At 46.2% G+C, this 24,970-nt stretch overlaps 1 protein-coding gene across 3 annotated transcripts in view; it reads left to right on the forward strand.

Moving 5' to 3' along the window:
• Positions 1-24,970, forward strand: part of gak (cyclin G associated kinase) — a 118,097-nt gene that overhangs the window by 27,279 nt on the left and 65,848 nt on the right. For all 3 annotated transcript variants that reach the window (XM_055632218.1, XM_055632219.1, XM_055632217.1), the window contains exons 6-11: positions 4,261-4,386; positions 5,256-5,345; positions 7,233-7,368; positions 9,982-10,094; positions 20,001-20,100; positions 24,260-24,377. In XM_055632218.1, coding sequence (XP_055488193.1) covers positions 4,261-4,386; positions 5,256-5,345; positions 7,233-7,368; positions 9,982-10,094; positions 20,001-20,100; positions 24,260-24,377 — 683 coding nt within the window. The remainder of the gene's footprint in view (positions 1-4,260; positions 4,387-5,255; positions 5,346-7,232; positions 7,369-9,981; positions 10,095-20,000; positions 20,101-24,259; positions 24,378-24,970) is intronic.

Below are 24,970 nucleotides of genomic sequence, written 5' to 3' on the forward strand. Positions count from 1 at the left end.
AGATCGTTTGCACTTTGGATATTAACCAAATGAGCGACAAAGGGTGTTAAGGAGATGGGTAATAGAATCTGTTGGAAATTGAGGGCACAGCGCACTGGGATTTATTTCTGGAGGTATCACGTTCAGGTCTATTGAACTCAGGTTAACTGTTTAAAACGACTTGGTTAAACAACATTGATTTTGAATCAATAAAATCACAGAGCAATACTGGGGGAAATACAAAACTGGACATACAAAGATAGTATAATGTTTAAGCAGACATTTGGAACGGATAAATAGCTGGAAAGATCCTTTCCGAAGGGAGGAAGATTTAAATATCTGTAAAATGTTTGGGCGATACAGGGAATGGATGTTGAGAATAATTCTGTGTTTGGAGGATTTAAAACTTGGAGCCATGTCCAACATCATTACCTCTAAATGAGTTCAGCGGGGAAATGAGACATCGTTTTACTTTTTTAGTTTTACTTTTGGAGACGCAGCATGCAAACAGGCCCTTCAGCCCGCCGAGACCGTGCCGACCAACAATCATCCCGTAAACATGTTCGATCCTACGCACTAGGGACGGTTTTACTGAAGCCAATTAACCTACCAACCCGCACGTCTTTGGAATGTGGGAGGAAACCGGAGCACCCGGAGAAAACCCACGGGGTCACAGGGGGAACGTACAAACTCCATGCAGACAGCACCCATAGTCCGGATTGAACTCGGGTCTCTAGCACTGTAAGGCAGCAACTCTACCGCTGTGCCACCCCTAGTTTTTCTCTAGTGCAGTTTAGTTTATTATTGTCACCTGTACCGAGGTACAGTGGACAGCTTTTATTTGCGTGCTATCCAGTCAAAGAAAACACTATGCTTTTCATAAATACAGTAAAGCCGTCCACAGAGAACAGATAAAGGATAAAATATACTACGTTTGGTGCAAATAAATAGCATTGATGTTATTTATATATGTAAGAAAGTGGAACATGGGAAGTAACTGAGGCAAGGAGTTTGGATGCTTTGAAAATGGAAGCTATTAGATCGATGTGGAAATGAGCATGAAAGGTTTGGCTGGAAAGCTGAAATGTGTACGTTTGGATTCTCTTGGTGCAAATGCCACTGCACACGTGGCTTGTTTCTGTGCATGTAATGTAAGGAATTCATTAACATTAATAGCCCTGATTATTCACTCTGCCAGTTGCTTAGAGAGAAAGGGCAATAATCTATTTCCTATGGTATTAGGTTTTTGTTTAAAAGTAAATGCATAAATTTTGTCCGTCGTAAGATCTCTGTGCCTTCTGATATGTAGATCCCCATTTTCAGTACAAAATCACAATCATAGTTTGTGTAGAAGTTGAACCAGACCTTACAGGGCTTGATGGACACAAAGTGCTGGAGCAACTTAGCGGGTCAGGCAGCATCACTGGAGAATATGATGGATGACGTTTGTTGTCGGCCCGGCCCGAAAAACATCTCCCGTCTCTTTCTCCAGGGATGCTGCCCGACCCGCTGAGTTACTCCAGCACTTTGTGTCTATCTTTGGTATAAGCCACCACCTGCAGTTCTTTGTTTCTCCTTACAGGGCTTGAGTTTTTTTGCTATTATTAGCCATGCTTTTCAGACATTCCGGACAGGAGGAGGCCTGCAAGTATAGACACAGGCATAGTCTTGGATAACTTTTATTTCAAACATCACAGAGTGCTATTATCTAAACATTTACTTTTGGTATACAGCAATTGAAATGCTGAAATGGATGCTTTTCAGTTGCAGATTGGCATTTCCCAGAAAATGTTGCTGTTTTAGGTTGAGCTCTAAGGTTAAACAGACTATAACCTACTTCTCTCCAGAGAAGCTGCCTGTCCTGCTGAGTTAAGGGCCTGTCCCACTTGGCCGTGATTTGCGCGCAAAGATTTTGTACATCACAAAATCCTGCAACGCCGTGCGCGGCCACTCATCACTGCCTATGTCATCACGCGTAATGCGCGCATCAAGTGCGTGTCATGAGGCGTAAATGATGCCGCGTAAATTACGCGCAAATGATAGCGAAGTGGGACGGGTCCTTTACTCCAGCTTTTTGTGTCTATCTTCGGTATAACCTATTCAAGATAGGCACAAAAAGCTGGAGTAACTCAGCGGGTCAGACAGTAAAGGGCCTGTCCCACTTACACGACTTTTACGGCGACTGCCGGCACCTGTTATAGGTCACTGAAAATGTTTAACTTTAAAAATCCAGCGGCGACCAGAACAAGGTACGACTCTTTGGTTGACTACTCATGACTATACTGGCTTCACCAAGCGACATGTCGCCAGGGTGTCGCCTGTATGGTCCTGAATAGTCTCCTCAGTTGCCCAAAGATTCGTTGCGTCTTTCTGGTCGCCGCTGGATTTTCAACATGTTTACATTTTTCAACGACCTGCAACGACCTATGACGGGTGACGGCAGTCGCCGAAAAAGTTGCGTAAGTGGGACAGACCAATATCTCTGGAAAAAAGGAATGGGTGCTGTTTTTGGTTTAGACCTTTCTTCAGACAGAGTCAGCGGAAAGGGAAACAAAATGATATAGACTGTGATGTAAAGAGATAAAGAACAAATGCATGAAAGATATGCAAAAAAGTTACGATGAGAAAGGAGAAGGGCCATTGTTAGCTGAGGTGTAGGTGAAAATGAAAATTGACAATGAGACTCAACAAGACGACTTTAAAGCTGGTACGACATGGGTGAGTGAGGGATGGAGGGTCTTACATGAATTTAGAGAAATCAATGTTCATACTGCTGAGTTGTAAGCTGCCCAAAGCGAAATATGAGGTGCTGTTCCTCCAATTTGCGCTGGGCCTCAGTCTGACAGTGGAGGAGGCCCAGGACAGAAAGGTCAGTGTGGGAATGGGAAGGGGAATTAAAGTGTTTGGCAACCGGGAGATCAGGTAGGTCCAGAACCAACTCATCTTACTTGGATTTCCAAAATGCCCGACAGCAGTGCCGAAGCCCTCTCTGCCTCCCTCCGAGGGTTGTAGACAGTGCAGATGATGCAATGGTGAACAGCCAACTGAGAGGTGGTAGAGATCAGCAGCCTGCTATGGCCCTGAGTTGAGGAGGTATGAGAATGATGGTGACCTGACCTTCAAAGGTGAACGTTTAAGGCAACGTGAAAGTCCGTGAAAATCACAGCTCTCGTGGGGGACAGTTTTTGAGTGCTGACCATTTAAGTATGACAATAGACAATAGGTGCAGGAGTAGGCCATTCGGCCCTTCGAGCCAGCTCTGCCATTCACTGTGATCATGGCTGATCATCCATAATCAGTACCCCGTTCCTACCTTCTCCCCATATCTCTTGACTCTACTATCTTTAAGAGCTCGATCTAACTCTTTCTTGAAAGCATCCAGAGAATTGGCCTCCACTGCCTTCTGAGGCAGAGAATTCCACAGATTCACAACTCTCTGGGTTAAAAAGCTTTTTCCTCATCTCCATTTTAAATGGCCTTATTCTTAAACTGTGGCTCCTGGTTCTGGACTTCCCCCAACATCGGGAACATGTTTCCTGCCTCTAGCGTGTCCAATCCCTTAATAATCATATATGTTTCAATAAGATTGCCTCTCATCCTTCTAAACTCCAGTGTATACAAGCCCAGTTGCTCCATTCTTTCAACATTTAACAGTCCCGCCATTCCGGGAATTAACCTGGTGAACCTACGATGCACACCCTCAATAGCAAGAATGTCCTTCCTCAAATTTGGAGGGATATGCTAGGGGAGAAACTGCAGATGCTGGTTTAAACTGAATATAGACACCGGAGATGGTAACTCAGTGGGACAGACAACATCTCTGGACAGAAGGATCAGCCTGAAGAAGGGTCTCGACCTTCTTGAAACATCAGCCGTTCTTTTTCTCCAGAGTTGCTGCCTGCCTGAGTTACTCCATCTTTTTGCGACCCTTTAAGTACGATGGTTTCAACCTGGGAAGCACTTGTTGATATATGTGACTTAATAAGACCTGTTGTTCAAAATTCGGGTTGCAAATCTCACGACAGACTCTCCTCCACGGTTGTTGGTGGCATTTAGGAGAAGTTTTAAAACAAAAAAGAAATTGTCCGATAATGAAAAGCTCATTGAAAAATCAGGAGATGAGTGCTTTCCTAAGTGCACAGAGAAATCAAGAAATGTATGAGTAATTGCTTAACTCAAGATTCAGCCAACAGTGGAAAGCTGCTGTGATCGTTGTGTATTGAATTTCTTGTTGAAGGTTACACATCCTAATTTTGTTGTGCGGTTCATCTCTTAATACAGGTTGAAAACCTCTTGGTCAGTAACCAAGGAACAATCAAGCTGTGTGATTTTGGCAGTGCCACCAGCATCGCACACTATCCAGACTATAGCTGGTCCGCGCAACAGAGGGCAATGGTAGAAGAGGAGGTAAGAGTGTTTTCTACTTTTATCGTGTGGCACGTTGAATGGCACAGAGCACACACTGCAGATATTTAGAAAAGCCAATGGACTACCCATTGTATAGGGCAATATCATTGCCTCGCTAACATGAATACTAAATCTGTTATGGGCCTGTCCCACTTAGCTATTTTTAGGTGACTGCCGGCGACTGTCTTAGTCATAGCAGGTCGCCGAAAAACTGGCGACTGAACGCCCCTTCAACATAAAATTTGAATTACAATCAGTGTGTGTAGGATAGTGTTAATGTGCGGGGATCTCTGGTCGGTGCGGACTCGGTGAGCCGAAGGTCCTGTTTCCGTGCCGTTTCATGAAACTAAACTAAACTAAACTAAACTGCTTAAAGCTAAATAATGCAGCACCTTAAAGCTAATATGCGAAATGTAACCACTTATATTGGAGTAAACCATTCCATCCTTTCATGGTGTCTGCAGTTTGGAACAAAATATAGTTCCATCGTATCCTTAATGAAAAATTAATGAGTAAGGCAGTCACGGTGGCGCAGCAGTAGAGCTGCTGCCTTACAGCGAATGCAGCGCCAGAGACCCGAGTTCCATCCCAACCACGGGTGCTGTCTGTATGGACTTTGTACGTTCTCCCCGTGACCTGTGTGGGTTTTCTCCGATACCTTTGGTTTCCTCCCACACTCCAAAGACGTACAGGTTTGTAGGTTAATTGGCTTGGTAAATGTAAAAATTGTCCCCAGTGGGTGTAGGATAGTGTTAATGTGTGGGGATCGCTGGTCAGCGCAGACCCGGTGGGCCGAAGGACCTGTTTCTGCGCTGTATCTCTAAACTAAACTAATTTGTGTAAAGAGTGCCTTTCTTTGACCAAAACAGATTACACGGAATACAACGCCAATGTACAGGACACCAGAGATAATTGACCTTTATTCCAATTACCCGATCAATGAGAAGCAAGATATTTGGGTATGTATGCAATGAATTGCTGTCGCTTGCTTTGTAATAACAAAATGAATCACCTATTACACCCAGTACATCCTTTTGCAGAAAAGCACGATGGAAACCAACTTTGCTTCCATAGTTTAAAGTCGTCGTCACAAAGTCACAACTTTATTTTTTGTCAATTTGTGGTGAGTTTTCAGAAGTCCAAGAATTTGTCCAGAATACTCGTGTATCATACTTCTTGTATGGTCATCAGGTTAGTGAATCATCCTACCACAACCAGAGAGCAGCACTGAACTACTACTTCTTTAATGACCCTCAGACTATCCTTGATTAGACTTTGCTGGCTTTACCTTGCACTAAATTGTTATTCCCTCGTCATGTGCCTGTACACTGTAAATGGATCGATTGTCATCACGTGTTGTCTTTCTGCTGACTGGATAGTAGGCAACAAAACTTTTCACTGTACGTCGGTACACGTGGCAATAAACTGAACCAAACTGATCTTTATCTATGTAACGGACTGGTTCGCTGGGGCCTGGCTTACTCGTGAAGGCAACGCCCCTGTGTATCTGGTTCCACAGATGAATTGAGAACTGCGGACCTGAAGTCTCTTATGCTGGGGATAACATTTTTGGGGTCAATTTTGAAGGTTGCTTTAATAGACTACATACTGTCATAAAATTGCAACTATGAAATTATGAGAGGCATAGACATGGTAGACAGTCAGCACCCTTTTTGCATGGTGGAAAAATCAAATACTTAAGGTGAAAGGGGCTAAGTTTAAAGGAGATGTGCGGGGCACGTTTTTACACAAAGGGTGATGAGTGCTTGCACCGCACTGCCAGGGGTGGTGACTGAGGCAGGATTCCATAGTGGCATTTAGAGACTTTTGGATAGGCACGTGGATATGCAGGGATATGGATCGCGTGCAGATTGATAAGAGATGGTCTTGGCATCATGTTTAGCTTTAGTTTAGACGAGTTTATTGTCATGTGCACCGAGGTACAGTGACAAGCTTTTGTTGCGTGCTAACCAGCCAGCGGAAAGACATGCTTACAATCGAGCTATATGCACAGTGCACAAATACCTGATAAGGGAATAATATTTAATGCAAGGTAAAGCCAGTAAAATCCAATTAAAGATAGTCCGAGCGTGCCCGATGAGGTAGATAGTCGTTCAAGACTGCCCTCTGGTTGGGGTAGTGTGGTTCAGTTCATTTCCCTGATAACAGCAGGTTATTGTGGGCAAAACGGCCTGTTCTTGTGAAGTTCTTTCCTATGTTCTAAACCTAACACCATATCTAACACCTTCGAACAGTATGGGCATGTTCTGGTTGACGTATGCACCACAAGCACAAGGTAATACTATTTGGCCTTGCGTGAGCAGCCTGAGTGTTCGATGAGGACCTTTCTCTAGTCAAAACATTTCTGTGCTGAGTATACTGTTGATGGTAAATCCTATTCATGAAGTTGTTTGGTCCTGGACGTACTGGCGATAGCGTCATTGTACATTGGAGGGAAAAAAAAGACCTGCAGTCAATGCACAAACTTGTTTTTTTGTTGGAATGGTCAAGGTCCTGTCGATTCAAACTCCCATTTACCAAAAGAATACGGGCGGCACAGTGGCGCAGCAGAAGAGCCGCTGCCTCGCAGCTCCAGAGTCCCAGGTTCGATCCTGACCTTGGGTGCCGTTTGCAATGTTCCCCCTGTGACTGCGCGGGTTTTCTCCGGGTGCCGCGGTTTCCTCCCACATTCCAAAGACGTGCAGGTTTGTAGGTTAATTGACCCTCTGTAAATTGCCCCTGGAGTGTAGGAGGCAAAATGCGAGGGTCAGTGAAGGCTGATTTTTTTTGTTTCTCTAACGGACGTGCAGATGTTTGTTAAAAATATATCTTGTGTCTCTCCTTAGGCCTTGGGTTGCATTCTGTACATGTTGTGCTTCAAGCAACACCCATTTGAAGATGGAGCTAAACTTGGAATAGTGAATGGAAAGTACTCTATTCCTGCAAGTGATACGAAATACAATGTTTTTCACGACCTCATTCGTAAGTATTTAATGCAAGTTATAGCTTCAAAATTAAAAGTTGAGAGGTTGATTATGTGAGGCACGCCATCTTATCTTCTGACAATGAATGCTAGATGACTGCAGCCGTGACCTGGTTGGGAGAGGTGGTGGCACTTATTGTGTGCTCAACACTCGTCCTCCAGTGCAGATGCTTTAGATGGTCTGAAGAAGGGTCTCAACCTGAAACGCCACCCATTCCTTCTCTCCAGATGCTGCCTGTCCCACTGAAGATACTCCAGCATTTTGTGCCTATCTTCGGTTTATACCAGCATCTCCCTACACAGGATGCTTTTATTTGCTGCGTGCCTGGAATAATTTGCTGAATGCCATTGGGAGGTCACGTTGCAGTTGTATAAGACGTGGTGAGACCGCATTTAGAATGTTGTGTTCAGTTCTGGGCACCATGTTATAGGAAAGATATTGTCAAGCTTAAAAAGGGTTCAGAAAAGATTTACGAGGATAATGCCAGGACTAGAGGGTGTGAGCTATAGGGAGTGGTTGAGTAGGCTGGGTCTCTATTCCATGGAGCGCAGGAGGATGAGGGGCGATCTAAAAGGTGTACAAAATCATGAGAGATGTGGATCGGGTAGATGCACAGTCTCTTGCCCAGAGTAGGAGAATCGAGTACCAGAGGACATAGATTCAAGATGAAGGGGAAAAGATTTAATAGGAATCCAAGGGGTAGCTTTTTCACACAAAGGGTGGTGGGTGTATGGTACAAGCTGCCAGAGGAGGTAGTTGAGGCTGGGACTATCCCATTGTTTAAGAAACAGTTAGACAGGTACATGGATAGGACAGGTTTGGAGGGATATGGACCAAGCGCAGGCAGTTGCCACTAGTGGAGCTGGGACATGATGGCCGGTGTGGGCAAGTTATGCCGAAGGGGCTGTTTCAACACTGTTTCACTCTGTAACTCATTGTTGAGGAATATAATAAGTCAAAGGAATAATCCCACGTGCAAAAAATAGGCAGTATTATATAACAGGATTTGATCTTGAAAATATAATCACTACTTAGCATAACAAGTGTTGGTGATTTTGAAAATGATAAGGAAGATCTGTCTAAGATGTTTAAAAAGGAACTGCAGATACTGGAAAATCGAAGGTAGATAAAAATGCTGGATCAACTCAGTGGGCGAGGCAGCATCTATGGAGCGAAGGAATAGGTGACGTTTTGTGACGAGACCCTTCTTCAGGCTGGTCTCGACCCGAAACGTCACCTATTCCTTTGCTCCATATATGCTGCCTCACCCGCTGAGTTTCTCCAGCATTTTTATCTACCTTCTGTCTAAGATGAGTAGGTTGTGATATGGTTAACCCTGGCGCTCACATATTGCGGAAGCAAATGGCCAACATAGAATGTCAGGCTTCATAGCACAGTTTAATTTTTAAAAAGTTCAAAATAATCGCCAAAGAAAAAAAATTAGAAGTTTTAAATCCATTCAAAAAAGGTTGAGGGCAGATTATGAGTGCTCTGAGAAAAAGCAGCAGATTTTGGCAGGATTGCAAAACCCTCTGGGGGTGGAGCCCATGTTATCATAATATATCAGTGTGGTGTGCTACTTAACTAGGTGGACTTCAGCTTAGGATATTTCTAATTATCGAAACCTGAATGGCTGCTTTGTGATTGTTTACGACGCCACACTGCTTCCCTTAAGCTAATGGGTTTTCTTAGTCTGCTGATGAAACACTTTTTTCATTGTACTCTGCAGAGTGATTGAGAATTTCATTAACTTTTGTCTGCTTCTGGGAGTAAACAACATATTAGAAGCGATGGCAAGATAATTTGGACATTCTATCCGTGAGCCCTTGAGTCTGATTGTGGTGTCAGCGAATACTTGATTTCACTCGCTCACCTTTTTGCTGAATTCTATATATATGAATGAATAAATGAATACTTTATTGTCACATGTGACAAGTCACAGTGAAATTCTTTGCTGTATACCCAAGGTATGCAAATAGTCGCCACATAAAGTGCACTTACAAAGTCACAAAGTAACCCCGCGGCACGTCTCCCTTTGTTCTTCGCCCCCTCCCACCCCTCACGCTGGGTCCCCCCTTTGTTCCTTCCCTCGGCAGCGGCGTCCTCACTTCGACATGTCCGTTCTTGTCCGCCGGCCGGCGCCACCACCGACCGCCGCACCGACCTCTCCACTATCCGTCGGCCACGGGCTCCGACCCGCAAGGTTCCGGCCTCCAGTTCCCCGCGGCCTGCCGGGAGGCGTCTTTAAATCCATTACAGGCGATTTTCTTCTCTCCGCCTCTTCCCCCCCCACCCCCCCCACCCACGTTATGGAGTGATGGGGGGTATATTTCCTCTCGGACTCTAGTGTGGCGCCATCTTGAGGCCGAACCACTTTGGTCTCGAACTGTGGTTTGTCGAGCTCGAGCTCTCGTGTGATCTGGGTGGTCAGCTGACGGGGTGCAGCAGACGACGAAGCTAGTCTTCACTTGGCAGTCAACGCGTTAACACACCTTGCCCTTTTGAACATATTAAACTGAGTGTTTAAATATTAAACATAGTGTTTATACAACACGTGAACCTCTTCACTAGTGTGATAATCTACATTTTCCCTTCTCTTTCACTGCTGTAGGTAATATGATGAAGATAAATCCCCAGGAGAGGACGAGTATAACCGAGGTTGTGAACCAGCTGCAGGAGATAGCTGCTGCGAGGAATATTAATCTGAAATCTCCGATCACAGAGGTAAGAAACTCGTGTCGTGGTTGTCAGTTGGTGGCTCACTCTGCTTGAGAACAAGTGTAGAGTTCTCATTTGAATTTGCCAGCGGTCTCGTAGATCAAAAACATTGCATTTAAACTGCTATTATTATTTAATATTTACGAAGGGTCTCGACCCATTCCTTCTGTCCAGAGGTGCTGCCTGTCCAGCTGAGTTACTCCAGCTTGTTGTGTCCATCTTCTTTTATTTAATATTTAGTCATTATCAAAATGCATCTGGCATTTATTGAACCTGCTGGTCCCGACCCGAAACGTCACCCATTCCTTCTCTCCGGAGATGCTGCCTGTCTCGCTGAGTTACTCCAGCATTTTGTGCCTATCTTCAATGTTCCTACCATTGGGTTGCAAGCTACTCAAGCGGAATGTGGGGTGCGGCTCTTCCCGTTTGCACCTGGCCGCACTCCAGCAGTAGAGGAGGCCAAGGGCAGAATGGTTGGCATGGGAAAGGGAGTTGGTGGACAGGGCGTATGTGTTTAGTGTCACTGGTCTATGCTCGGTTGTGCCGATGCAGAGGAGGCCACAAGGGGAAAGGTTTATTGACCTGTGTGTGCTGTGATGTTTCTGATCCGTTCAAGAGTTTGTTTTTTTTGTTGTTGGTTTTTTTTGTTTATTTTATTAGAAGTTAATACAGTACAAAACAATACAGTGGCACCTAATTTTAGGTGCCAACTATGTCATAACGTAATACATTCTATGTACAGCCTCTAGTTTTATGTTTTTGAAAAGGAAGTAAAAAAAAAAAAATAGAGAGAAGAAAAAGAGGAAAAATAGATAGTAGAAAATAGAAAAACGTGAAGTGTGTATATAAGAAAAGAAAAAATAGAAAGTAGAAATAGGAGAAAAAGACCTTTAAAAAAGAAATTTTCAAATCTTTATTCGGAGATGTAAATCTATCCACGACCTGACCTGAAATCAGTAATCTTTACGTTCAAGAGTTTAAGGGACATTTATTATCACATCCACCAATTGTTACAGTGAGATTTGAATTACCATACAGCCATATGAATAAAAAGAAGACAACACACGATAGACTTTAACATGAACATCCCCACACAGTGGAATCAATGTTTCCCACTGTGAGGGAAGGCAATAAAGTTCCGTCCACTTCCTCTTTGGCCACCTGTGGTCGGGGCCTTCAGCCCCTCTCGCCAAGATGATCGGAGCTCCAGCATCGGAACGGAGAACATTCTCAGTGGCTTGGAGTTTTTGAATCGGCCACTTCTTATCGGAGACCGAAGCTCCCAAAGTCCACAGGCCGAGCTGGGCGGAGATTCGACGCTGGCGACTCCGGCAAGGGGTCCCAGGACTCCGCGATGTTAAGGTCAGCACCGCCCGCGGCTGGAAGCTCCGCAAACCACAGCTCCATGATGTTAAACAGCCTGAAGCTCCACACGGCAATCGCCAGTAATGCATCGCCCCGCTCCACGATGGAATCCAGTGCTGTGCCGCTGCTGAAGCTCTGGCCGGCCTCCGGCAGGAAAGGTCGCGCCAATCCAGATGGTAGGCCGCAAGGGGGGTTGGGTGGGCGAAGATGTGGCTCGGAGAATAGACGCATCCTCAACCAGGAAATGACTGAGAAATGGTTTCCCCCTTCCCCCCCACACCCCCACATAATAATGACTAAAGGACCTCCAGAAATATACTTTTAGACAGACAAAAATAACAAAAAGGATTAAAGGACAAACAGCTGCTGGCGAGGAGACTTGAAGTGCCCAATAGTCCTCTGCGATTATGGAGCAAGATGTCTTGTTCTCATGGGCAGTAATTTTCTTTAGACCCGTGCTTTCCAAGTCTCGCACTGTGTGCATGAACCCTGTACCTGGTTATGCCAATGATAAACTAATCCCATCATTTTTGTTCAATGAATCTTGAAAATTGGCAGCAGTTTAGTAGGTTAAAAAAAAAATGCATGCGGTTATTTAATATTTAATAATTATCCAAATGCATCTGGCATTTGTTGAGCCTGCTGCTCGTGTGTGTTCTTTTAGCAAGTGAGAGGAGCTTGAATAGGAATTGCGTCCAATAGGTTGGGCGGCACAGAGACGCAGCGGCAGAGTTGCTGCCTCACAGCGCCGGAGATCCAAGTTCGATCCTGACTGCGGATGCTATCTCTCGGAAGAATGTACGTTCTCCCCGTGACCTGCGTGGGTTTTCTCCGGGATCTCCACTTTCACTTTGTGTACAGAGTGAGCGCTGGTCGGTGCAGACTTGTTTCCGTACTATATCTCTGAAGTCTAAGGTTGCGACCATTGGGCAAGATAGTGCTGGACTTGACTTCTTGTCTGCAGTGCCCTTAGAAACCTGCTTTTCCCAGACACGGACTGCGTCCGAGAGGGCTCCTAGGAGGCGGTAGATGGTGATGAGAGCTGAGATGGCTTGTTGCTCAAGGGCCTGAACCGCATGGCCGCCATTTGTGTGTCACGCTGATGGCGTGCGAAGGTTTTGCACATCACAAAATCCTGGGACGCGTCGCGACACCGATGTTGCGTAAATTACGCGCAAATGATGGCCAAGTGGGACAGACCCTGACGACTCCCTGAATGTCTTGATGACTTTCAACAGCTTACTAGCGGCGGTCACTGTGGCACAGCGGTAGAGTTGCTGCCTTACAGTGAATGCAGCGCCGGAGACCCAGGTTCGATCCTGACTACGGCTTCTGACTGTACGGAGTTTGTACGTTCCCCCCGTGACCTGCGTGGGTTTTCACTGAGATCTTCGTTCCTCCCACACTCCAAATACGTACAGGTTTGTAGGATGGATGATCAGTTACTGAGTTGGATGATCAGCCATGATCATATTGAATGGCGGTGCAGCCTCGAAGGACCGAATGGCCCACTCCTGCCCCTATTTTCTATGTAATTGGTTTGGTAAAATGTAAAATTTTAAATGTTAAAATTGTCCCTTGTGGGTGTAGGATAGTGTTAATGTGCGCGGATCGCTGGTCGGCGCGGACCCGGTAGGCCGAAGGGCCTGTTTCCGCGCTGTGTCACTAAACCAAAGTAAACTACTGTTAGAAGCAGTGTGCATAAATGTTTCTGTTGGAAGCAAGTGAAATAAGGTTCACTCTGAAAACTGTTAAAACAATTTCAGCTTCAAGTTAACTAATAGCACCATAAAATACTGACATAATACTTGAAAATGTTAACTACTTGCGGTTCCCCACGGAGTTAGCGCCCTCACACTAACCTGCAGGACTTGCCGATGTACACAAACCCAAAGATCCTCTGCTATAGGATCTTTGCACACACCTGCCCTGATGTGAGTTTGACCTCTCTGCTCCTCTGTCAGTACTCCACTGCTTGCACTTGACCTCTGGCTGATTTTGGACTTCTACACCATGCAGAGTGTGTGTGGAAGTGTGAGAGAAGCTGAACCTCAACAGCTGAAAGCTGCCAGTCAACCCCATTCACGTATCAATGTTCAGTTTCTTTTCTCCATTCTGATTTAGAGGCGTAGAATTTGACGAGAAGTTTTTTAAATCTTTGGAAAGGATTGTTTATGTATTTTAAAATTTTGGCCCATTCTGCCATTACGCCTGTGTGCGTTTATCTGTGTGTGTCCGTGTCAGTGTGTGCGTGAACCCGTGTCTGTGCGTGTGTCCTGTGTCTATGTGCGAGCGTCCGTGTCTATGTGCAGGCGCTGCTCTGTGTTTGCTTGCGTGTGCATGCGTATCTGTGCATGGCTGTTTATGTCTGTGTCTGCGCGTGCCTGTTTGTGTCTGCGTGTGTGTTCGTGTCTGTGCATGTGTGTTCGTGTCTGTCTGTGTGCCTGCACCCGTTTGTGCTTGTCTCTGTGTGTTTGCGTTCATGTGTGTGTGTGTGTCTGTCTGTGGACTGCACGATATGTTTATGTTCTCCATCTGTCATGAGTTCATTTTGCATCAATGTATAACTGGGCAAGGCATCCAAGCCTGGAGCAAATTAATTTCCTGATGCATTCCTATCATCATTTTGTCGCCATGTAGCTTCCTGGGGACCATTGTAATTTGAAACACGATCAGTCCTCGGAAGCTGCTCTCTCATGCAGGAAGGTCACTGCTGATCCTGCAGCTGTGTCACGTTCAAAGCCCCATGGCCTTTGCTTCACATAGTGCTCAAACATCTGTCAGCATTGGCCTAAATATTTTCAAAGACGCAGCATCTACATTTCGATGATGAAGGACATTTCTTGCCTCACTCATTATGGCTGACTTCCTATCCTGAACTTATTACCACAGGCTGCAAGCTCCCCTACCTGAGGAACAGTCTCTTAAGTAAAGTAAAGTAAAGTATCCTTTATTGTCATTCAGACTTTTCAGTCTGAACGAAATTTCGTGCCTTGCAGCCATAACATAGAATAAAATAACAAAACACACAATAAACACAGATTTAACATCCACCACAGTGAGTCTACCAGGCCCTCCTCACTGATGGAAGGCAAAAGTCTTAAAGTCCATATCTCTTCCCTCCTTGTTCTCCCTCTGTGTTGAGGCGATCCAGTCTTCTGATGTTGTGACCCCGCGGGGTGATGGTAGGTCCTGCAGTCAAATCTGAGCTCTGCGAACGGGCCGGTTCAAACTCCGCGGCCCGGGGCGGTCGAAGCTGCCACCCACCAGTCCAGCGGACGAAGCTGTTGTTGCGGGAGCTCTGGAGAACCGGTCACGAACCTGGGACCTGCGAGCTCCCGATGTTGTCGTCCACTGGGCCCGCGGCCGAGCCTCCGAGGCTTCGAAGTCGGGTCGCCGCCGCCGCAACGCCACCACAGCCCCGAAGTCGGCCAGCCTCGCATTGGTAAGTCCTGGCTCTGCCTCCGGAGCCTAGAGGTCGATCCCAGTTGGAGGCTGCCAGCTCCGCCATTAGGTCTCAGCGCAGACGGAGACCGAGGATACGACAAGAAAAGGTCGCATCCCCCCCGAAGGAAGAGACTAAAAACAAGTTTCTCCCACCCCCCCCCCCCCCCACACATACACAACTAAAATAAACTGAAATAAACTAAAACAACAGGACAAAAGAACACAAAAAAAATAAAAGACAAATGGACTGCAGGCGAGCCGCGGCTGCAGGGCAGCGCCACCACTTCCGGCTACCACTTGGTAACAACTCTGTCGATTGCTTTGGGAATCTTGCACATTCCTTTAAACGGGGCGGCACAGTTGCACAACTGGCCAAGCTGCTGCCTCACAGCCCCAGAAGCCCGTGTTCGATCCTGACCTCGGTTGCTATGTGTTTACACGTTCTTCTCCCTACGACCGTTTACCTCCCGCATCCTAAAGACGTGGGCTGGATTGCAGGTTAGCTGGCCCTCTGTAAATTGCCTGTGGCGTGTGGAAAGTGGATGCAAAAGTGGGATAACATGGAACTAGTGTGAACGGGTGATCGATGGCCGGTGTGGGCGTGGTGGGCTGAAGGGTCTGTTTCCATCGTGTATCTCTAAAACTGAAACTCAAACAAAAACAATGAAATCACCTCTTCTTCAAATTCTGCTGTGTTGTTCAATGCTACTTCCCCCCCCCCCCAACCCCTCCTTTTAAAACTATGCAATTTAGTCTTTAAAAGACTATGTTGCACCATTGTGCAATGCAGATGCTGGTTTTTACAGACACAAAATGCTGACCAGCGGAACAGGCAGCATCTCTGTGGGGAGGGAATTAGAACGACCCTTCTTCAGTGCAGGGGAGGGGGCGAAAGAGATAAAATGTAGCAGATAGTAAGACTGGTAGGAGAACCTGGAAGAGGTTGCAATTCAATTCAATTCAATTCAATTCAACTTTAATGTCATCGCACAATACAAGTATCAGTACAACGAAATGCAGTTTTGCGTCAGTCCGTAGTAGTTGTACATAAAGAGAAAAAAAAAGAAAAAAAATAGAGAGAGAAGATACAGAATAATCTACAGAATGGGGGGGAAGGAAGAGAAGTCTATCGTGACTCCGTTTCAGCAGGTGATTGTGTTGTTATAGAAGCTTTTCCTTCTTCAGACGTGATGAGGCTCCTGTACCGCCTCCCTGATGGGGAGGGAGAAACAGATGGTAGAATGTGAGGCGATGAGACCCAGCCCGAAGACTGTTTTCGTGGGAGGGCATCTGGCAGGGAGCGAGATGATGGCTGCGCGGTTTTCACCACCCGAGCAGTGCAGCTGCTGTACCATACCGTGAAGCAGGTGGTCAGGATACTCTGCAGAGAGAAAGCAAGGACTATCTGAAGTTCATGTTCATACCGCTGACCCCAACCTCCAACATTTTTGCCACCTTCAACGGGATCCCACTACTGGCCACATCTTCCCATCTCCACCTCTTTCGTCTTTCCGAGAGACCGTTCCCTCCGATACTCCTTGGTCAACTCATCCCATCCCACCCACACCCCCCCCCCCAGGTACATTCCCCTGCAACCGCAGGAGATGCAACACCTGCCCCTTTACCTCCTCCCTCGATTCCATCCAAGGGCCCTAACAGTCTTGCCAGGTGAGGCAGAGGTTCACTTGCACCTCCTCCAACCTCATCCACCGTATCCGCTGTTCCAGGTGTCAACTTCTCTGCATCGGCGAGACCAAGCGCAGGCTTAGCGATCGCTTCGCTGAACACCTCCTCTCAGTCCGTCTTAACTAAGCTGATCTCCCAGTGGCTCAGCCCTTCAACTCCCCCTCCCATTCCCAATCTGATCTTTCTGTCCTGGGCCTCCCCCATTATCAGAGTGATTATTTATCATTATTTTGCTTGGGCAGCTTACACCCCAACGGTATGAACATTGACTTCTCTAACTTCAAACAACCCTTGCTTTCCCCCTCTCTCCATCCCCTCCCCCTTCTCAGTTCTCCCACCAGTCTTACTGTCTCCGACTACATTCTATCTTTGTCCCGCCCCTTCCCCTGATATCAATCTGAAGAAGGGTCTCGACCCGAAACTTCACCCATCCCTTCTCTCCAGGGATGCTGCTTGACCCGCTGAGTTACTCCAGCATTTTGTGCCCATCTTCTTGCTCAACACTTTTGGAATTATGACACTTTGTCATATGTACCTGGGTGCAGTAAAATTCTTTGTTTTACATACAATACACAAAAGTACACGTTGAGTCGTCACATATCTGGTGCCAATAAAGTTACAAAAGTACCCACTATGGTCAGAGGTGTAGGAAGGAACTGCAGATGCTGGTTTCCCCCTTGAAGATATACACAAAATGCTGGAGTAACTCAGCGGCCAGGCAGCGTCTCTGGAGAGAAGGAATGGCTGATGTTTCGGGTCGAGACCCTTCTTCAGAATCCAGACAGTATCCCTGGGGAAAAGGAATAGGTGACGTTTCGGGTCGAGACTTCTTCAGACTCACATCTATTGCTCATCGATTGTACACCATTGTTCACATCTGTTGTCTCAATGTGGATGGAACTGTTTTCATTGCTTGACTACAATATACTTTACTAGTTAAGAAGCATTTTACTGTCATTTATATGCCAAATTACAATTGTGTGCAACCATTAGTTTTGCAGTGGAAAACCTTGGAAGAACCTTGTGTCCAGGGATTCTTGCAGCTATGATTGTGAATCGTCCCATCTTGTGTTATTAAAAAATGGATTTGATTATAGAAAGATAGAAACATACATAGAAAGATAGAAACATGCATAGAAAGATAGAAACATGCATAGAAAAATCGAAACATACTGCATTTCCCGGCAATGAAGACGCACCCCCAATTTAAGTTCCTAAATTTTGAAAAAATGATCGTGGGACAGGATCATGGGTTTGGTTTACTTCAGGGGTTGGCAACATCGCCTGCGTTCCCCGGGACTGGCTGCAGTTCCCAGATCCCTCGCATTCCCGGGATTGGCTGCAGCGCCCTGATCGCCTGCGAGCCCCGGGACTGGCTGTGTCTGTTCGCCCATGTCTGTTCGCTTCCCCCTGGACTGGCTGTAGCGCCCAGGTCGGTTGGCTTGTCCCAGGTCTGGCTGTTGCACCCAGGTCGGCTGTGTGCCCCGCGAATGGCTGCAGTTCCAAGATCTGCTCGCTTGCCCCAGGTCTGCCTGCAGTTCCCAGGTCGCCTGCGTGCCACGGAACTGGCTGTATCCCCCAGGTCGACTGTGGGGGCCCGCGAATGACTTCAGTTCCCAGGTCGGCTCACTTGCCCCAGGGCTAGCTGCAGTTTCCATGTCACCCAGAGAGAGAGAGCGAGTCCGGGACAGCAGCCAGCCTTCCGCCCAGTAGCTACCCGCCAACCAGCACCTCCACTGGTTGTGCCTGTGCCGAAGGACACCGTGGCTGGCTGGCGGGCGGGCCGGCAGAAGGCACTGAGGTGGCGGCCGGTTCCGCTGTCCAGTCCCGGTGGCCGCTTGCAGCCACCCGAGCTACTTCCCGTCGCGGTGGCTCCGGGCCCGGAGCGCCGCGGCAGCAGTGAGTGAGTGAGTGGCTGGCATGATCCCCGACCCCCTCCTTCTCAGCAGTCCTGCCCTCCCCGCAACTGTACCCCTGGTGGCCCAGCCAATTTGTGTAGCCCAGGCTGTGCTGACCCGTCCAGATCCCCACATGCTGTGAAAGAAACTCTTCCACCCCCCCCAGCGGCGCTGACCCTTTACAGCCGTTTCCCATTTTACAGCCACTTCCCATCAGCTGCCAGCAATGAGGGATAGACTTGGCTATCCCTCAGTACAGCGACATCGTTCTTGATGTTGCTGTACTGAGGGATAGCCAAGTCTTTCTTTCTTGACTAACAACCTAACCTTCGGCCTCCAAGACGCAGGTACATTTTCGTGCCTCATTTTTGGATAAAAAATAGTGCCTTCATTACCGGCAAATACATGGTACATGGAAACATACATAGAAACATAGAAAATAGGTGCAGGAGTAGGCCAGCAGCACCATTCAATACGATCATGGGTGATCATCCAGAATCAGTACCTCGTTCCTGCTTTTCCCCCCATTAGCCTTGAGAGCTAAATTTAACTCTCTCTTGAAAACATCCAGTGAATTGGCCTCCACTGCCTTCTGTGGCAGAGATTTATTAAAGCAATAGCTGAATGTGTTTTAATGCCTGATTATATTGGGCAAGGTGGACTGATCAAACTGTATCGCATGTTTTTTTTTTCATTGTATGACCTTGTAAATTTGCAGTTCGCTAATGGGAGAGGGTTGCTTCAATTTAGTTTAGTTTAGTTTAGAGATACAGCATGGAAACAGGCCTTTGGGCCCACTGCTTCTGCACCGACTGGTGATCCCCGCACACTAACACTATCGTACACACACTAGGGGCAATTTCCAATTTTACAAAGCTAATTAACTTACAAACCTGTACATCTTTGGATATCCCGGAGAAAACCTACGAAGGTCAAGGGGCGGGGGGGGGGGTGGAAACGTGCAAACTCCGTAGAGACAGCACCCGTGATCGGAATCGAACCCAGGTCCCTGGTGCTGTGACACCGCAACTCTACCGCTGCACCAATGCCTTTCAATTGAAGAGTATTCCCTTCACTATTTGGATTTATGATGCACCATGTTTTCCTTTATAGTTTTGGGAACTTTCAAATCATCGGATGAAAAAAAATGTTAATGTGGAACTTTGTCTGGCTGAGCCTGCCCATGTTCATAGTTAGGATGAAAATTGATAAAGATTTGCTCCTTTTTAATCGTAAATGTGACGCATGTATGCTGCAGTCAGCTGCACATGCTGCACAAGAGCCACAATAGATAACCTGCTGGACCTGCTTGTGAGTGTTAAGCTGAGCTTTGTGTTGGGTCCGAACACAGCAGTCCCTCTGGACTCACTCTTGCTCTTACTCCGAAACAGTTGCATTTGCAATCAGTGGCGTGCAATCTTTGCATTTTCTTACTTGTATTGTGTCCGAATCGTTCTTTCACAAAGCTCTGGGATTTTGCTTCAGATTGGTGGTAATAGATTTTCGTTCTTAACAGTTCCTGGAGCAGAATGGAGGAATCAGCAACAGCACGGTAGCAAGTTCAAAGCCGCATTGGAACAAGCCGGGAGGACCTCTGAACAATGTGCATAATGCAGGTGGGTGGCCTGCTTCTTGAGCAAAGGAAAAAAAAATAACATTCATTAACTTCCTGGGTTAAAGGCGTTATGGTAGAGTTGCTGCCTTACAGCGCTAGAGACCCGGGTACGATCCTGACTACAGGTGCTGCCTGTACGGAGTTTGTATGTTCTCCCTGTGACCTGCGTGGGTTTTCTCCGAGATTTCCTCCTACACTCCAAAGATGTACATGTTTGTAGGTTAATTGGCTTGGTATCAATGTAAACAAAAATTGTCCCTCGTGTGTGTGTGTGGGGATCACTGGTCTGCGTGGAATCGTTAGGGGCGAAGGGCCTGTTTCCGCGCTGTATCTCTAAACTAAACTAAACCGAGCAATATTAATGTGTGTTTTGTAGTAGCAAACGCATTCAAGTTGAAGGTGCACTGTGTTGTTACTGATTAGTGATCAGCATCACTCATCTTGTTATTAAAGAGGATTTGACAGGTAAAATCCTGCTGTCAAGAACGTTTAGACTCACGGCTGCAACTTGGTTCTCCAAGTAGATGCAAGCCAGGAAGCTCATGTGGAAATCAGGTCAGAAACAATGATGCCGCTGAAATGGTGCCCTCGTTTCTATTTGATTATTCCGTCTGTGTTCAGTTTTGTGTTGCTCATTAGCGCACAAATTGACAAATGGAATGGGCTCTGGTTAGTTTCCCGTTCAAACCCGCAAAGTCTCGCTGACAACCCATACTCAGTGGATTTATTAATATATCTATTGTTATTACATTTGAGATCTCTGCAGAATCTTCAAAGCTGCCACCACAAGGGTTATCATAGGAGCATAGGGCTGTACAGTTCAGAATTGGACCCTTTGGCCAATTCTGTTCCACATTAACATCTACTCTGCCATGCAATTGTGGCTGATCTATCTTTCCCTCTCAACCCCATTCTCCTGCCTTCTTCCGATAACCTTTGACACCCGCACTAATCAAGAATCTGTCAACCTCCGCTTTAAAAATACACAGTGACTTGGCCTCCACAGCCGTCTGTGGCAAAGAATTCCACACATTCATCACCCTCTGACTAATGAAATTCCTCCTCTTCTCCTTTCGAAAGAAATGTCCTATTTCTCACTTGTATTTACCATGGAGAAAGACATAGATGCCAGGGAATTCAGGGAAGTTAATAGGATGTGATGTTCTCCAAGGCATTGAGGTAGATAAATCCCCAGGGTGCAATCAAGTGTATCTTAGGTCCTGGTGGGAAGCTGGGGACGATAAATGCAAAATTCGAGAGTAATTTGCAACGTCGATCGCCATGGGTGAGGCGCGGAAGACTGGAGGGTCGCTCATGTTGTGCCTCTGTGTAAGAAATCGCAATGTCCTAACCAACCGGAAGAAACTGAGATAAATGCCCCTAGGCAACTACAACCACGCAGAACCAGTTGTGTAGAATGTCTTCTCTTTCAGCCTTAACTAGGGGTGATGAGGGGTGTTCTTGCAGAGGTGTATAAGATCATGAGAGGAATAGATCGTGTCGAAGCACAGAGTCTTTTGCCCAGAGTAGGGGAATCGAGCACCAGAGGACATAGGTTTAAGGTGAAGGGGAAAAGATTTAATAGGAATCTGAGGGGTCACTTTTTCACACAAAGGTTGGTGGGTGTATGGAACAAACTGCCAGAGGAGGTAGTTGAGGCTGGGACTATCCCAACCTTTGGCAGGTATGTGGATAGGACAGGTGTGGAAGGAAATGGACCAAATGTGGGCAGGTGGGATTAGTGTAGCTGAGACAGTGTGGGCAAGTTGGGCCGAAGGGCCTGTTTCCACACTGTATCACTCTCTGACTAAAACTAAACCGCACAATATTTCTTGCGCGCTTCGGTTTTGTCCGTTCCTGGTCGAATGGGACTTGTTAGTAAGCTGCTGCGAGGAGGAAGCCCAACAGAAATATGTGTTAATAATGGGGCCCATTTTGTTGAAAAGTATCCAGCTCTGCAAGAAACTGGGTTGTCAAGTGTAAGGTGCCTGCAGCACCAGAGGAAATGAGGAGGTTGTATTCATACACCACTTTCCAAGTCATTAGGACGTCTCGGTGCTGCACGGGTCAACGGAAATTGTTTCATTCCTTCACAATTTCCACAACACCCTTGGGGTGGGAGATTGCAACCTTCAAGTGGTCTGCCCTGTTTCGATGAATGCAATCAACCTGGTGTGCACAATCAAATAAGATCAAATAGAACAAGTTGTCCTACAACTTTCGGCTGTGCATGCCATATGCAAGAAGAAGACTACACCCTTTTCTACTTCGCCAGGATATTTATTAATGTGTGCCGAAGGATTCTTACTGTGGTTTATCTGGTGATTACAAGATCAGAATGATCATTTTTAATGAATTGAGGTAGAATTGATCACCTCAACTAGTAGTCTTCACTGAAGTTAGACACGAAGTGCTGGAGTAACTCAGCGGGTTGGGCAGCATATCTGGAGAAAAAGGAGGAGTGATGTTTCAGGCCAGAACCCTTTTTCAGACATTCCAATCTTTCTTCCGACCGAAACGTCACCCATGTCTCCGGAGATGCTGCCTGACCCGCTGAGTTACTCCAGCACTCTGTCCATCTTCAGTATGAACCAGCATCTGCAATTCTTTCCCAGACAGTGGTGTTCTTTGATCTGTATTCTTCTTCGGAGATCCATAACATATGAAAGGCAGACCTGAAATTGCGAAGGGTGTGTCTGATGCAGGGTCTCGATCCACCATCCTTCTTCCTCCCTAGATGCTGCCTGACCTGCCGAGTTCCTCCAGCTGCTTATAAGCCTACGGGTACCTTTCCAAACATCCCAAACTGCAAGGAGAGAATCTAATTTATATCATTGAGTCTTTTCCAGCAGTTTTGTTGAATATTCAATAAAGTTCAAATTTGACCCACAATCACACATCACCCACATTTAATGACACCACTCCCTGTAAACCATTTGTTCTATATTTATTCCATATTTAAACCGCTTGCAAATTAACTATTTCATTCTTTCAACATAGTGGAAATATTGCTCGCCCAATTTATATATAAATATACTTGATTTATTTATGAAAAGCATCCACATAGCCGTACATACCTGTTCACAAATAATATTGACATCCATATTCTGGTGGAAAGAGCTGGACAGCTTAAAGAGTGACCTTGTTGTGTAAGTGCAGCGAGATCTCAGACATAGAAGGAAATTACGTTTAATCGTCCATTCCAGTTATTAAGGTGGTTAATTAATTCTTATAACAAATGTAAAGCACTTTGGCCAACGAGAGTTGTTTTTCAAATGTGCTATATAAATAAATGTGACTTGACTTGACTTGACTTAATTGAATATTGGCACAAAATGCTGGAGTAACTCCGCAGGACTGGCAGCATCACTGGAGGAAAGGAATGGGTGACGTTTCCGGTCAAGACCCTTCTTCAAACTTGACTCTGCCTAAAGAAGGATCTCGATCCAAAATGTCACCCATTCCTTCTCTCCAGAAATGCTGCCTGTCCCACTGAGTTACTCCAGTATTTTGTGTCTATCTTCGGTGTAAAGCAGCACCTGCAGTTCCTTCCTAGACATGGTTAATTGAATATACTGCCTTAAAAAAAACATGGGAAAAATAATCCCAGGCCTTTTATGCGAATAAAATAAGTTTGGGGAATTTGTGACGAGGGGGAATTAAGTTTAGTTTAGTTTAGAGATACAGCGCAGAAACAGACCCTTCAGCCCACTAAGTCCACACTGACCAGTGATCCCTGCGTATTAACACTATCCTACACCCACTAGGGACAATTTACAATTTTACCAAGCCAATTAGCCTACAAACCTATATGTCTTTGGAGTGTGGGAGGAAACCGGAGCACCCGGAGAAAACCCACGCAGGTCACGGGGAGAACATACAAACTTTGTACAGACAAACACCCATAGTCAGGATCGAACCCGGGTCTCTGGCGCTGTAATGATACAATACAATACAACTTTATTTATCCCAGAGGGAAAGTGGTCTGCCACCAATCAAAAGATGCATGTACAAGGCATTAAAAGTGTCAATTGCATTAGAATAATAATGAAATGTAAGTGACTATAGTAAGGCAGCAACTCTACCGCTGCACCACCATGCTGCACTGAGCCTGATTAAGTCCGAATGCTTATGAATTTCTTGTTAACTGTGTTCCTCAGGTGTTGAAAATGACGTGTCACACCAGGGAGGGTTGTTTGACATACTCAAAGGAGGCACGGAGAGGTTCCTGACGAACATCAAGGATACATCCTCAAAGATGATCCAGTCAGTTGCCAAGTAAGTGAAGATGAATACTGAGCAAAACGGGCGCTGGTGTTCAGAGTGTATCCGAGCATTTATTTCAAGGACGAGAACATAAAAACAGGGAGGTCATGCTGAGGCTTTATAAGGCACTGGTCAGATCACATTTGGAGTATTGTGAGCAGTTTTGGGCCCCATATTTGGGGAAGAATGTGCTAGGAGGTTTACGAGAATGATCGCAGGAATGATGAACGTTTGATGGCACTGGGCCTGTACTCGCTGGAGTTTAAAAGGACGAGGAGGGGACCTCATGGAAACCTTACCAAATCGTGAAAGGCATGGGTAGAGTGGATGAGGAGAGGATGTTTCCACTGGTGGTAGAGTTCAGGACCAGAGGCCATAGCCTCAGAACAAAAGTACGTGCTGAAGGAAGGAGATGAGGAGGAATTTCTTTTCTCAGTGGGTGGTGAATCTGTGGAATTCATTGCCACAGAAAGCTGTGGAGGCCGTCAGTGGATATTTTTAAGGTGCAAATTGACAAGTATTACAGGTGTCGGGGGTTGTGGGGAGCAGGGCCAGCTTTAAGCCTATTGGACCAATTACTCGCCTAAGGGGGCACCACACTAGAG

Source organism: Leucoraja erinacea, chromosome 3, assembly GCF_028641065.1.
Source record: "Leucoraja erinacea ecotype New England chromosome 3, Leri_hhj_1, whole genome shotgun sequence".
Classification (NCBI taxonomy): domain Eukaryota; kingdom Metazoa; phylum Chordata; class Chondrichthyes; order Rajiformes; family Rajidae; genus Leucoraja; species Leucoraja erinaceus.